At 45.4% G+C, this 14274-nt stretch overlaps 1 protein-coding gene across 1 annotated transcript in view; it reads left to right on the top strand.

Moving 5' to 3' along the window:
• The window catches only part of MTUS2 (microtubule associated scaffold protein 2), a 210170-nt gene extending 196557 nt beyond the window's left edge, over window positions 1-13613 (top strand). The window contains exons 9-14 of the mRNA XM_086613052.1: window positions 392-497; window positions 2268-2341; window positions 4451-4549; window positions 5962-6081; window positions 8494-8591; window positions 13397-13613. Of these exons, the coding sequence (XP_086469178.1) occupies window positions 392-497; window positions 2268-2341; window positions 4451-4549; window positions 5962-6081; window positions 8494-8591; window positions 13397-13613 (714 nt within the window). The remainder of the gene's footprint in view (window positions 1-391; window positions 498-2267; window positions 2342-4450; window positions 4550-5961; window positions 6082-8493; window positions 8592-13396) is intronic.
• The last annotated feature ends 661 nt before the right edge of the window (window positions 13614-14274 follow it).

Here is a 14274-nt window from a genome sequence, read left to right as displayed (position 1 = left end):
GATGGCAGAGAACTGTGCATGTTTATCTGACCATCAGAGGGAGTCAGGTCATTAATATAATTTAGATTATTGGAATGTTGAGATTTCTGAACATTTCACAAATGACTTCTTTGCTTAAGGGATTTTTAGCCTTTTGGTTTTCTGTGTACCTTTTTTATCATCATTAAGTTAAAAGAACAAAAATACTAGCAGTAGTGACCACACACTACCACTCAAGCTGTCAATATGCCTGTTTTGTAATGAATAAAACTGGCTCAAGTGCTGAAAGTGTCACACTCAGTAGATCCCTTTACTGTTTTCAGCTCACTGGAGCTCTCTAGAAGTGGCTTGTCAGCATGCTGCAGCATGTCTAATCATGTGTCCACATCTCCATTCGTTGTTGTTGGAACAGGTGGAAGATATCACAGCTGCACACGAAGCTGCAATATTACAGTTGGAAAATAACCACATAGTCACCATTACAGTACTGCAGGATGAGAATGACTGCAAGATTCAAGGTAAGCCCAAGACAACCCAATGGCTACAGCACTGTTCCAGAGCAGGAATTAGCACTGTAGTGAGATTGTGTAAGCCCCACTTTTCTTCCTCCAGAGCAGATGATACAGAAAATTTGTGTTGATCTAGTGCTTTCACGTGGGATGGACAATCAGGTTCATGCTAGGGGTGAAGGAGAGCTGTGTGCAGTGTCTACAGCATCTAACTTGGACCTGAGACTATCTGAGAGGTCTTTGGGCCAAAGACAAGGCTTTCTCCATGGGTCACTGACCATAGAATCCAAATTCCACCTCACTTCACACACAGACTTTTCTCAAGAGCCTAATGCGCAGGTGCTCAGGAGGCTCAAGCTCATTGAACACCTCTGAATTTAGGTACTTAAATGCCTACACTGCTTCTAAAAACAGGACTCATCATCTTCAGTAGCAAAAGTCTGGCCATGCTGAGCAGACCAGAGCTACACACTGGTGCAAATCTGCACCTCAATACTGTTATCTTTATTTTGTGTTGCAGTTTTTCCACTGGATTTGATGCTGCAGACGGAGCTGTTTCCTCCCTACCAGTTCTATATCTAAATACATGTCTTTGTACATGCTCTAGTTGACATTTAACAGTTAATCTTTATAATCTCCATCTCTTTTTTACACGGAAGCATGAGGGTCTAGTTTTTAAATAGCTCTAGTAGTTTTTCCCCCAACTTTCCCCAAACTGAGCCATATTGCTTAGCTCTGCACTATGTCAATTAGAGATGCTGTCCAGAGCATAACATGAGCTGAGAACAGTCTGTTCCCTTTTCCTTTAGGCTGAGATGGTATCTAGCATAATCATTTTTAAATTAACATAAACGATTTTGAAAATAATTTTTAAAAAAGCTGTTCCTTGCTTGAGGATATTCTTATCTGTCCATTTTTGTTAGTATTTTCTGATGATAAAACTTGGCTGTGGTTTATCAAGGCTCTGGTGGCCGAAGTTTGTGCTCCCTGCTCCTCGTGTGGGTGTGGAATGCCCTCCTGTGCTTGGAAAACGCATTGCAGCAGCTTCAGTCTAGTGCTCTACAGGGTACTAGATCATTAGTATTATAACTGCTGTTGTTGTGGCTAGTGAGCAATGGTTAGAGGGCAGAGCTCCACGGAGTTGAAGGTAAAGACACCAAAAAAAGAGTGGCCATATCCTAAAAATTAGTTACTAATACTGTACTGAACAACAGTTCGATGTCATTGGTTTAGAAATTAAACTTTATTCTGCTTTGGTTATCTAACTTGTGGATATTGCTAAGTCCAAGGTAAGTTGTTCTAGTAGTGAAACCTTTAATCGTGTAAATAAATAGAGGACTTTTCTGTCTTCAGGCTCTGTCAGTCTCACTAGTGGAGTAAACCTCACAGGTCATCTGCCACAGCTGCTGGAGAAGCACTGTCCTATGATTTTTTGCATCTGAGTTTGCGGATACTCACTCTGAACTGGTAAATGACCCATTGTCAGAGTGAGCCTTTACAGATCAGAGGCCCCAGAAGCTGGGAATTCTGAGCAGTTCTGAAAAATCAGAAGCTGGTCATGCAGAAGTAGAGGTACCCGCAACCAGTGAAAGATCAGGAAATCCTGATCCTCAAAACAATTCACCTAAGGTCGCAGAGTATATAACTACCACTTTCCTACTCAACCTCTGTTCCCTAAAAGTACATCTCAAATTGCGTTTGGCTCACAATGTGTGTACTCTCAGATGCTGGTTTGGTGGACTTCACTTAGCAATGTCATCTCTGTGTTATCTTCCCCAGAACTGAATAGCACTCACCAACTGGAAAAGGCACAATTAGAAGAGGATTTTGAAAAACTGCGGCTGTCACTCCAGGTTAGCAGTTTCATTACTTCCCACCCCTGTAACGATGTTGCGGAGCAGCTCATGGGGCAACTTCAGCGCCGCTGCCAGCTGCCAGCACACCAGGCTGTTGCTGCTTACCAGCTATAGTACCTTTTGTCCTCTGCCTGTTCAAACAGGGACCTAGCAGCAAAGGTGCCCCCTCAGGTTTTTCCTCCCACTTGGCTGATTCAGCAAAATACTGTCTGAAAGAGAAGAGAGGGCAAACCTAAAGGGAGGAAGAGGTAGCTGAATAAAGCAAAGAAACGTCTTTTTGACCCTACTGGCTGCTGGCCCAGCACAAGGAGCAAAATTGAAATCTTCCCTGTGTGGTGGGGAGAGCTCCTGCACCTGCGGTGGCTGTGAGCGTCACCTTGTCTACATGGCACCCTCTGGCAGGCACCCTCAGGGCTCAGAAACGCTGACCTGTTCCTGCCTGACCCTATGCCTGTGCTTTAAACTCTTCTCTGCTGCCTGAATGTGGAGGCGCGGGTCCCACGGTGTAGACATATCTCCATTCCCACTGGAGGGCAATGCGGTCCCTAATGAGGGATGCCCCAGGGCTGGCCCTGCTGTGCTCTCAGGCCATGGCCGGCCAAGGTCAGCCCTGTGAATCCCATCTCCCACATTCCACTGTTCAACACCGAGCTGAAGACCACCTTGGCTTCTCAGTCCTTCTAATAGCTCCATGCTGTTCTCACTCTCTAGATGAAGAACTCCCAATGAGGGGAGGGCAGAAGTGTGCCCCTGTGATTCATAGAGTCATAGAATGGTTTGGGTTGGAAGGGACCTCAAAGATCATCTAGTTCCAATCCCCCTGCCTTGGCCAGAGACACTCTCCACTACACCAGGTTGCTCAAAGCCTCATCCAACCTGGCCTTGAACATTTCCAGGGATGGGGCATCCACAATTTCTCTGGGCAACCTGTTCCAGTGCTTCACCACCCTCAGAGTGAACAATTTCTTCCTTATATCTAATCTAAATCTGCCCTCTTTCAATTTAAAGCCATTGCCCCTTGTCCTATCACTACACACCCTTGTAAAAAGTCTCTCTCCAGCTTTCCTGTAGGCCCCCTTTAGGTACTGGAAGGCTGTGATAAGATCACCCCGGAGCCTTCTCTTCTCCAGGCTGAACAGCCCCAACTCTCTCAGCCTGTCTTCATAGCAGAGGTGCTCCAGCCCTCGGATCATCTTTGTGGCCCTCCTCTGGACTCGCTCCAGCAGCTCAATGTCCTTCTTGTGTTGGGATTCACACTAAGTTTGGAAATCCTGTGTGAGCAAGTAGAGATGCCACAGTGAATATGCATGCTGTGTTTGATTTTGTAGGCAGAGATGAATTAAAATTTTGAAAACCCCTGGCCAGCACATAACTGTTGCACGCAGCAACTGTCACTGCCTTCCTCATATGGCTGTGACAGTTCGAGGCATGTCAGCAGTTTTGCAATAAGCACTGATGTGATGTTATAGCCAAGAAATCACATACATGAACCATAAGAGTACCAGTTTCACAGCAACTGTGGCTTTTACAAATCTTTTATATAGAGAGATAACAGGAATGCCTTCGATAGTAGCAGAAGTATGATTGCTTAAAATGACATCTTCCTGTGTATAGCTCTGAGATGAAACAACGATCATTTAAAGTCCACACCACTAACTCATCATTGCTCATTACCATGTTAGAAGCCTAGAAAAGTGGAGGAAACAGGGATGGGGTATCTACCACCTCACTCAGACTCTAGGGACCGCAAAAATTACCTCTTTCATGCCCGTGATTGATATAAATGTCAGCTCTCTTAAGGAAGGACATGCTCATTCTCATCCAGCCCAAGGTGATGGGGTGATTTAGCATCAAAGACATTTCATGACCTAGTGCCAGCCAGTGTCAGCCAGCCACAGGCATTGCAGGGATTTCAGGATTCTCTGAGGCACTGAGTTATGAAAAACCTCGCTATGTTCAAGTGGCCATATGTAAAAAATACCACCTTGCAGGGGTTGCTAAGCCTTGTTCAGCTCCCGTGGTGGTTTCACAGTGCAGGTTGACTTGTACAAATGTAAAAGGGGTGATAACATGGTTGGTGTGTTCATCGGTGTGTCTCCCCTCCAGGACCAGATAGACACCCTCATCTTCCAGAACCAATCTCTTAAGGCCAAAGCAGACCGATTTGAAGAAGCTCTGAAGAAAACCACTGAGGAACAACTGAAGGTAGATGGAAACTGTAACTACACATTCATCAAGATAGGTGTTTCTGAGTATGACTCACTTCACACGATTCAGTGGATAGCAATGGGATCCTTAACCCAGGGACTGGGGACAGGTCCCAACCAAAACCCCAGATCTTGAGCTCTGAGGAGGAGTCAGAAATCTTAGCCTAGCTCCATCATTTTCTGATTTTACTTCTTTTTCTTTATTCTTTCACCCAGCATTTGTAGCATTGTTTCCAAGACATTTCATAACTATGTTATGAAGTATGTCCTTACTGCTGTCTATTCTTCTTTCCCTTCTTCCTCTATTTCTCTTTACTTTTTGTCTTTTCATGTTTAGGCTTCTTTTTTTTTTTTTTTTTTTGTGCCTTCTGAACCAACTTCTTTCATATCCTTTGTGTTCCCTCTTATTTTTCTGGACTTGCAGGGAACAGCCCTGTCATTCAACTGCTGTCTATTGGGGCCATGCTGTTTATTTACAGTGTGTAAGTAAACACAAACTGCAATTATTTATCTGAAATTAAATAACTCTGCAAAAAGAGTTTTCTTTTAAGTTGAGGCATTTTAGTGGGTTCACAGCACAACCCCATGGGCAGCTGTATCAACATGACAGAGGGAATAGAAAGAAAATAGTGGGGTGAGCAAGGGGCTCATTGAGTTTTCAGTTGAGAGAACTCCTTAGGAAAGGAGCGCAAATGTCTGAAACAGGCTTGACTATAGGAAACAGGTAGCATCAGCCCCTTTCCACGTCCACTGCAGTATTTAATTTACATGAAAGGACAAATTCTGCTGTGTCACAGTGATGTTAATGCCGAGTACCACCAGGCAGTTCACTGGAGTGAGTTTCATTGGGAAAAATCCAGAACAGCTCAAGTCGGTGACAGTATTTCATCAGTGTACTTCAGAGCACATCTTTTGCTCGTGAGTTGAACCATACATCTGAAGTTCTCGAGCAGAGGAGGAACTTTTTCCCACTAGATCTGATCTTTGTTAACAGGCACTGTGATGCTGTGGTGCAGGCAAGACAGAACACTGTAGTTTTCACCTTCAGTCCCCTTGTCCAGTTTGCCCAGTTTCATGTTTGTACTTTTCCCAAGCCAAAATCCCTGCATGATCATAAACCACCTCATGCAGTTCCCAAGCTATGAGTAGGAATGAGGTTGCTGAACAACCTGGCATCCCATCCTTCTAGCCATGAGGCTGGTCAAGAGAAAGGTACCCTTAGCTATCGAGCCAGAGGGATGGTCTAGGAAAGAATGTTAGGGTTCAGATGGGCTGGAGAGGCCCATGTCCAGATGTTTTTCACATTACTGAGACTCCTAAACCACTGGGTGCCTTGAGAAAACTTTTATCTTATGGCCAAAGGTACATGTATGGCTGACAGATAATCCAAATCACTGGTATATCTCCTAGATTGTACAAGCTCCATATCTGCACTTAGAAGAAGATCTGAGGAGCTTAAAACATGTTCTGGAAATGAAGAACCATCAGATTCACCAACAGGAGAAGATGATTATGGAGCTAGAAAGACAGGTGAGTTGGTTTTCCTCCAGAAGAGACATCACAGAGGTAATAAAGTAAGTTTGGTTACAGCAGATGAACTTAAAAGGGGTGAGAAAACACATGAAGTTGAGGCAAGACACAGTCAAAGAGGTTCATGAATGGCTATATATTGTGTTGTGCCACTGTCAACCTACATATCTGCTTCTACTATGTAGAAGTCTCTCAGGCTGTCACTCAGAAATTGGGATCTTTTCCCATCCTTTTGCTCACCCGTGATGCCCTTATTTTCTCCCACACATCCGTTGATCTGTATTGCTTTTTCATACAATACCTGCTCAGCCTGTTATGTCAGACAGCGAAGCGAGTTGTGTAAGAAGAATGGAGGAAGGGGAGCTTTGTGGTAGTCTAGGGCTTCATGTTGTACACCAGCCTGCACCATATGTCCCTACAAGAGTCAGGTAACCATTTAGGGCTGGAGAGGCAAGTGAAGGAAGATTGAGCAGTGTGTGTCTTGCTGCTGCTCGTGCAGGCATTTAGGGAGCTCTCAGTCACGCATATGAATTATCAATATTCAGCAAGCAGTTCCTAGCAACGCTTACACTAAGAAAGGTCTCTCCAACCCTAAAGTAATGCTTTTCTGCAGCCTATGCTGTTTTCTCATCCTTTGCTTGTGGGAGTCCCTGATGAAGAACTCCTCAGTTCACCATCAATTACATCTTTTTATTGGAAAGAGGATTCATTTTGTAAGGCATAACCTACAGTGACAGTAAGCTGTAGTGTAGTGACAAGATGAGGCATTACCTCAGCTGGGGAGCTGGGACAGCTGGTTCAGCACAGCATTCAGCAAGATTTGTTTCCATTTACAGGGAAATTTGAGAACTCTGATGGTTATTTTGCTGAACAGATGCTTGAGTAAGTGGATGTAGAGAAAAGTGCCTCTTTACAACTGAGGCGTGTTAACTGTGCTCCTTCCAACACACTGCTCCTGGAGCTAAGCCAGCATCTGAAAACATGCACTGTAGTGTCACACTGAAAAAAAATCCCAAACAACAGCCTACATAGTTCCTGGTCATTTAGCTACTTTTGCTAATGAACCACATATGAGCACACAGTCCTGCTCCTGCCCTTTATCACAGTAAAACACTGGGTCTAAGCAGTAGTCCAAAAGCACAACTGCTTTATGTTTAAAGATCTACCTTTATAAGTGCCAGAACATCTACAGGGCATTTCCAAATGCTCTGAAAAATGAGGTGCCTTCTAAGGGAGCAGGAGGTCATTTCAAATACAGGGTCAGGCTTGGCTCCTTGTCTGCTGAAAGGGAGGCTGGAAATGAAGGTGGCAGGAGTGGAGTGGTAGAGGGTGAGGGTTGCAGTGGAGAGAGGAGGAGATGCACAGGTCGTCTCCCATGCTTCATGCTGACATAACTACTACTTATTAAAACTATTGAGGAAGCAGAGAGGGTGCCTGTAATGGTGATTCCTATCTCAGAGCATTTCACAAGAGGGCCAGAATCCTTGTTCTGCTCTAACAAAATATACTGGGATAGGCCAGAATATCTCAGAATCAGGAGTATTTCCTGCATAGTCTAGAAACCACTACATAAAACTGCTGCCTCTGCTGTAAAGTATGAGTTATTGCTAACTCCAGTGCACAATATTTTGATTCTTTATAAAAGGTTGGGAAATTCAATAACTGAGCTCACACAGAGATAAGGTTACCCTATGATATCTTATTTTCTTCTGGAAGTGTTGATTCAGTAAAATTCAAACTGCTGGAAAACCAAAAACTAAGGTGATAAATTCACCTTAGTCAAATTCAAAACTTGGGAAAAAAACAGGGCATCTGAGGCTGTGGTACATGCCTATAAACATCTTATTGATGTTTTAATACACTGCTACTGACATCCTCAAACTCTGTCCTTGAACTGTCCTGAGTAAAAGCTACCTACGCTTGGGATAGGATTCATTTCACTTAATTGTAGCTTAAAGTTAGATGTCTAGTTTAAGCCTGTCATTTAAGTTGACACTGCCAACAGTGGAGAGAAGTGTCTCCAAAGGGCAGCCCACCTCATGTGAACACAGCAGCACTCTAAGGCTTCTGCTGGGCGTAATCGGCCCTGGTGGGTAACTCTTTCCTCCTCATAACCAAGGAATTATAAGCCTAGAGGTTGGACACCAGACATTTATGTCCAATAAGGTTAGTTGAGCTGGATGATGCACATCATACTGCCTCACACCCCTCCTTCATCACTGGGCTGACCACTCACACCACAGTGCCCTTTCCATGCTGGGCATCGCCACGATCCCCAGTGCCACCAGTGACCACCTCCATCTATCCTCAAATTTTAGAAGTTGCTCTAGGGACAAATAAAGATAAAGAACAAATCCTCTTGGATGAGGTGTTGGGCTTTCTTCAGACTTAACAAACCTTCTTTTGTTGCAGGCTGAAAAAAATTTAATACTGGAAGAAAAAATCACTGTGCTGCAACAGCAGAACGAAGAACTCCGAGCCAGGATTGAGCAAAACACTGTCATAACAAGGTTTGTGCTGATATTTGCAATGTCTGAACTTGGAAGGAGACTGCAGAATTTTAACTGCCCAAGGTTGACACTTATTTCAGAAGGGGAAAAACTTATTTCTTCTGGAAACTCTATTGGTGTCCTGATCTGCTTGCTTTATTAAAAAATCATTTTTATGTCGGGATTTGCTTACTTTAACATAAGGAAGGCCACATATCTGTCTGTGTATTCCATGATTTTGACATGCTGCTGAGAGCAAAGTTGACAGTGGCTTCTGATCTCAGTGTCAGTGCCCTGAGACTTGCTGGTCAGTATGTAACGAGGTGGGAAATGAGGCAGTTTCTGGAGAGACATCCTAACGATGCCCCTGTCACCTAGGCGGGGTTATCCTTTGGTGAGCTTTTTTTCATCTGCACTGTCTGTTTGCACCCTTGTCACAACTTGACAAAGGTGACAAGGCTCCTTGTGTTAGGTGGTATAGAAATAGAGAAGGGTAGGACAGTCCCTGTCCCAGAGAGTGTATAGTTTGCTGTAAGGCAGGAGACTGCAGCTGGAGTCAGGCAGAAGGGGTACCAGGGAAAGATGCTAGAGTTGAACTTGTCCCCACACACCATCTGCCCAGTTGTCATTGTTGCCAGAAATGATGCCATTGGCCTAAAACGCAATTTAATTTTTAGCTGACTTTTTAAAGTTTCAGCATCTCATGTCTTTAATTTTAGGTTTTGGTTTATTAATGATTCAGCCCTTGAAAATTGTTTCCTGCATGTAGATATTTTTAAAAGGCAGCATTGCTTGTACTAAATTCAGATGGGGTGAAGATTATGTTTCCTCTCACCTGGTTGTAAATACCTGTACACACATGTCACTGTCTGAGGTGGGTGTCTACAGCCTTTCTGTGCTTGGGGAGGACCATCAGGAATTTTTAAGGTCTGGTTCACTAGATCAGTTTGAGACAGCTGCTTTTGGGCTGGATGAATTATGGTCTGGAAGTGGCAGTCTTTCTCTATGCCTGTGATAGCAGCCAGGGTCCCTGATTCAGTGCGTGGCATCTCTGCATTGCAGCTCCCTGTCTCTGGCTGGGCAAATAGCCCCCTCCACTCCCTGCCAGCGGCTGACTGCAGCGCTTTGCTTCTTGCCTGTAACTGCATAGGTACTGGTTTGGAAAAACATCTTTTGGAAGAAATTCTGAATTTGAGGTCAGCCTGGAAAGTCAACGTATAGTTTTTTTCAACAGCAACAGTTTGGGGACAGCAATAGGGACAGTGTCAGCCAGGGCTTTAAAGTCAGAGTTGTTAAAATACGTGCTTTCCTGGCAGCAGTAGCCACCCAGACAGCTCATTTCTCTTGTACTGGCACTGCCTGGGAAGCGCAGCGTGAACAAGCTCAGGGAGCTGCCCTTGCTGGGGAACAGCGTGGATTAAAGCTCTTTCTGCTGATTTGCACTTTGGGTGCCTGCGTGTCTGTGGCAGCCCAGCAGCAGCAAGAGGAGGGAGGGGAGCAGGAGGGATAGGAGCCAGAACAAAGCCAGCCTTTGCAGCACAGCCAGGAGGGCGGTCCTGGAGGTACTGGGGAGCTGAGGGGTGCACCACAGAGATATTTCCAATCATAGCCAAGGACAGGTATAAAGGAAGGGAGAAGAGCCTTGCAGGTAGATCAGGTACCAGCTTTGGACATAGGAGTTCCACAGAGCCTCTGCTGTGACTTCCCCAACACTTGAATAAATCATCTGATTTCCCAGCATCTGGGATTCTCCCTCCAAATCAACCAGCATTTTTTTTATCCTTTGGATCAGGGATGTTTGAGGAATGGTAGTTTCCAGCACCCTAGAAATCAAGATGACCAGGACAGTGTCTGGTCTCTGTTGGCATAGCCCAGGCACCTACTGACCTCTGGGCCTTTTGGGAAAGGCCTTAACCTGAGTCAAGGGCACGATTCAAGCACCTTCCCCTGCATCCCTATCATATCGATGTGCCCCTGCAGACCTCTGTGGTTTTATGGCTGTGATTTGTTATAGCTGCTTAATTTGTCAGGAGGCTAGTAGAGGAACATGTCTGATCATAAGCTTGCAGTGCTAGGGATAAAGGTTTCCCTAGATGGGTTAGGTCTAAAATTGGAACATATATCTCAAGATACAAACTTACATAGTGAGAACACATTTGATTTTGCATTGCCTCTCTTCCTTCTTCTGCCTGAATGACAAAGAGGGGCTGAATGGGCATCTGTATCTTTTATAAGCAGCAATGCTGCATCTCTCCACCTCCTTCCCCATGGCGCAGCAGAGGCAGATACAGGTTGGCTGAGCTGAAGGCAGAGGCTTAGCTGAAGGATGCCAGCACTGCTGGCTCTGCAAGCTACCTCTGTCACCGAGTGACACAAAGCTGGCTCTGTCTGTGTCCAGTCGTATCACATTGGGTGACACAGTGTAAATTCCCAGCACAATGAGCGCGAGGCTAAAATAAGCAGCACGACAAGCAGCAGCTCCTTTCTCCATCTGCATGCCAAAGCAGGTCTCTCTGGAGAGAGACATGTCCACATGCTGCATGCTGTGTGCACAGGCACTTGGCTGTGAGGCTATTTTCTGTTCCAGCGTCTCCCTACTTACCTGCAGGTCATGCATATAACTCACAGCTTACTTCTGCCAGCAAATTGGAGTGTTAGTGCCACAAAGTCTATGGTGTGAGAGACTCCAGAGGACGCTGCTACCTTCATCCTACCATACCTCTAGCAAGCAGCATTAAGACTTCAATGTAAAGGAGGCTGATATTTAAGCAACCTGATCTAGTGGAAGGTGTCCCTGCCCATGGCAGGGGGGTTGGAACTAGATGATCTTTGAGGTCCCTTCCAACCCAAACCGTTCTATGATTCTACGATATGTGCTGGTGGGCTGTGGGCTGCCCTTGCCTCCTGTCCAAGCAGTGTCTTTAGCAGAGGAGGGAGCTGAGCCCTCCAGCGTGCTCTGAGGTCTGTGCTGGTGTGACTAGCCTATTCCCAATACCCAGATGAGCTTTACCAGACAGTCCCACACCAAGAGCTGCACAAAGGGAGGGAAGGCATGTGCTTGTTTTTTTTCCTCTTAGCAAATGCTGGCTGGAAAAGGATGTAGTGGGGCTTTGTGTATAACTTTTATGGCCTGTCTGCTTAGACACTGCAAAACAAAAAGTAATTCCATGTGTAGCAAGAGGTTTCCTACAGAGTTATTTCTTCAGGGTGAGCTCCCATGCAGACTTTCTCATGCCTGTTAGACTGTGAGCTCATGCCACAGCTGGGTTCCCCAATGGAACTGTGAATAGGATTTTCCTCCTCTACCAGGCAAACAGCTTTCTGAAAACTTCTAACAACTTGTGTCTTTTAATCCTTCGACTCTGCTAGCCACTGCTTCATGGTTCGAAACTTTCGGGCAGTGGGAGAGGAACAGACATATTCTTGATCACTTGAGCTCCATTTCTGTAGGAACCAAGGCTAAAAATGAGATTCTTTAAAAATATTTTCTAAACAAAATTGTAAATGCCAACCCCACCCTCTCAGAGTCTTCAATGACACAAAGAGAGTGGACTAGCAGTCCATGACATCTGCTATGGGCTTCAGGCTATACCCCACAAAAAAGGAGTTGTGCAGAATTTCGTGTGTGCATCCAAAATCCACACCCAGCTGCTGTTGAACCCTGGAAATACCTAGGGGGAAGGTTAGGTTCCTCTCTGTTTATTTCTGTAAAATTGCAAGTTGCTTGTAAATCAGGTTAGGTACATGCCCAGAGCTGCCCCAGACTGATCACATCAGGACCTGGCTCCTGGCCAAGTGTAACAGGGCTGCAGAAGCCAGGTGTTCCTGCATGCATTCTCCAGGACAGTGGTGTTGCCAGCACATGCCCAAAACGCATCTTGATCAGATCCCACAGTTGGTCTGCCCTGCCCTATTTCTTTTGAAACCAGTCACCTGGTTAGATGAGAGCAGACTCACTGAGGTTGTGGTGCCCATAGGAGATTTTCATGCCCCACCTCCCAAAAAAACATCAGGTTATAGTGCATTCTGGGGAAAACATCTCCCTGGTCCTTGCTGGTGAAGTTTCCCTGGTGTTCCAGTCAGGAATAGAGGGTTCGTTAGGACCAAGGAGGAAGGACCTGGAGAAGGACCCACAGCCTCATGATCAGCTGCATGCATCTGAGCTCTATGTCAGCCTGAATTTCTAGTTACTCTCTCCATCCCTTATAGTGACCCTCTCCATCTTCTCTGTCCATGAGTGAAGAATCCTGCACTTGGCAGAGCACTGCAGTCCTGCATTTTTGCTACTTTCAAATATACAAATAAAGAAACAAATATGCTAAATTTTTCTTTTAGGAATTTCCAGTTTTTATTCTGTTGTCTGTATGGGAAAATGGCCATTTCTAAAGGGTCTGTAGTACGTGGTTGATACACAAAGCCCTTGGCACCTTTGTATGCCGTGCATGATGCCGACAGTTGCACGAGGCCACAGGCTCATCCCATCTAAGGTTTGGCAGCTGAGCTGCTTCAGAGAGGTGTAGAGCAAAGACACAGGCATATCCAGAGGCAGAGTCGGACATTTGTGGAGCAGCTGCCACTTGTGGAGATGCCTTTCTTGCCCAGCAGTCAAGAGACCTGGGCACAGCTGTGCCCCAGCTTGGGCAGCTCAGTTGCCGCCCTATGGGCAGGTGAATGGGATGGGACTGGACGGGATGGGGTGGGATGGGATGGACGGAGGGAAGTGCTTGGAGTTCTGTCTGGCCCTGCCTCTTGTGCAGCACTGGCTGTGTTAATACCACTGTCTTCGCACTGGTGCACCTTACATGCTGTCCTGTTTCCCTCTCAAGGCAATTGTCAGAGGAGAACGCTAATCTTCAAGAATATGTCGAGAAAGAAGTGGAGGAGAAGAAGAAGCTGAGCAGGACTAACGAAGAGCTCCTTTGGAAGCTGCAGGAGGGAGATGCTGTGAGCCCCGTGAAACTCCCACCTGCATCGACCACTTCTTTTTATCGCTGCTCATCAGGGGACGCCTCTCCAGCAAAAGTCAGAACCTTGAGGCGATGACTCGGCACCTGCACACTGCAGGTCCTCTGCCTTTTATGCGTTTCCACTCTGCTAAATGTTACCATCCAAGGAAGTACTACCATCAACGGGCGCCCAGGGTCCATGGCTGCAAGCATGCGCCATAGTTGCATAGCTTTACAGTAGGCAAGGTACTCTTAGAGTCCCCACGTAGGAGGTCTTGGTTCTGACATGTTGGAAAATACTATATTAGTGGTTCATCAGAAGGAACTTTTGCTGCAGTATTTCAGGTTAGCTACAGATACAGTTCAAGTTGTGAATATTTCTGTATATGTGTCTGTGTTTATATACATGTAGGTATCGTAGCTTTATACTTATATATAGAAGCACACACATATATATATATGTAGTTGAAGATGTTCTGAATTGCATTTTTTATATTATTGGATACTACTAAGTGCTGATATATTTTCATTACAGTCAGCAGTTTTCAAACTCGTGCCTAAGACTTGTATCTAAACGAAATGCATTTCTGTTTAGCGTCCCAGGAATATTTATACCCAACCGAGAAGAAAGTTACATAGAAGTAGAAGCGCCTTCCAAATGACCACCAAGTGGTACTCTATGTAACATGAACACCAGCGACTTTGAAATTCTGAGACAGTACTGCCTTCAAAACCATCACCTTTGCATTGAACATCAG

The sequence above is a fragment of the Tauraco erythrolophus genome, chromosome 1, assembly GCF_009769465.1.
Source record: "Tauraco erythrolophus isolate bTauEry1 chromosome 1, bTauEry1.pri, whole genome shotgun sequence".
Taxonomy (NCBI): domain Eukaryota; kingdom Metazoa; phylum Chordata; class Aves; order Musophagiformes; family Musophagidae; genus Tauraco; species Tauraco erythrolophus.
This window is presented reverse-complemented; position numbering and strand designations above follow the sequence as displayed.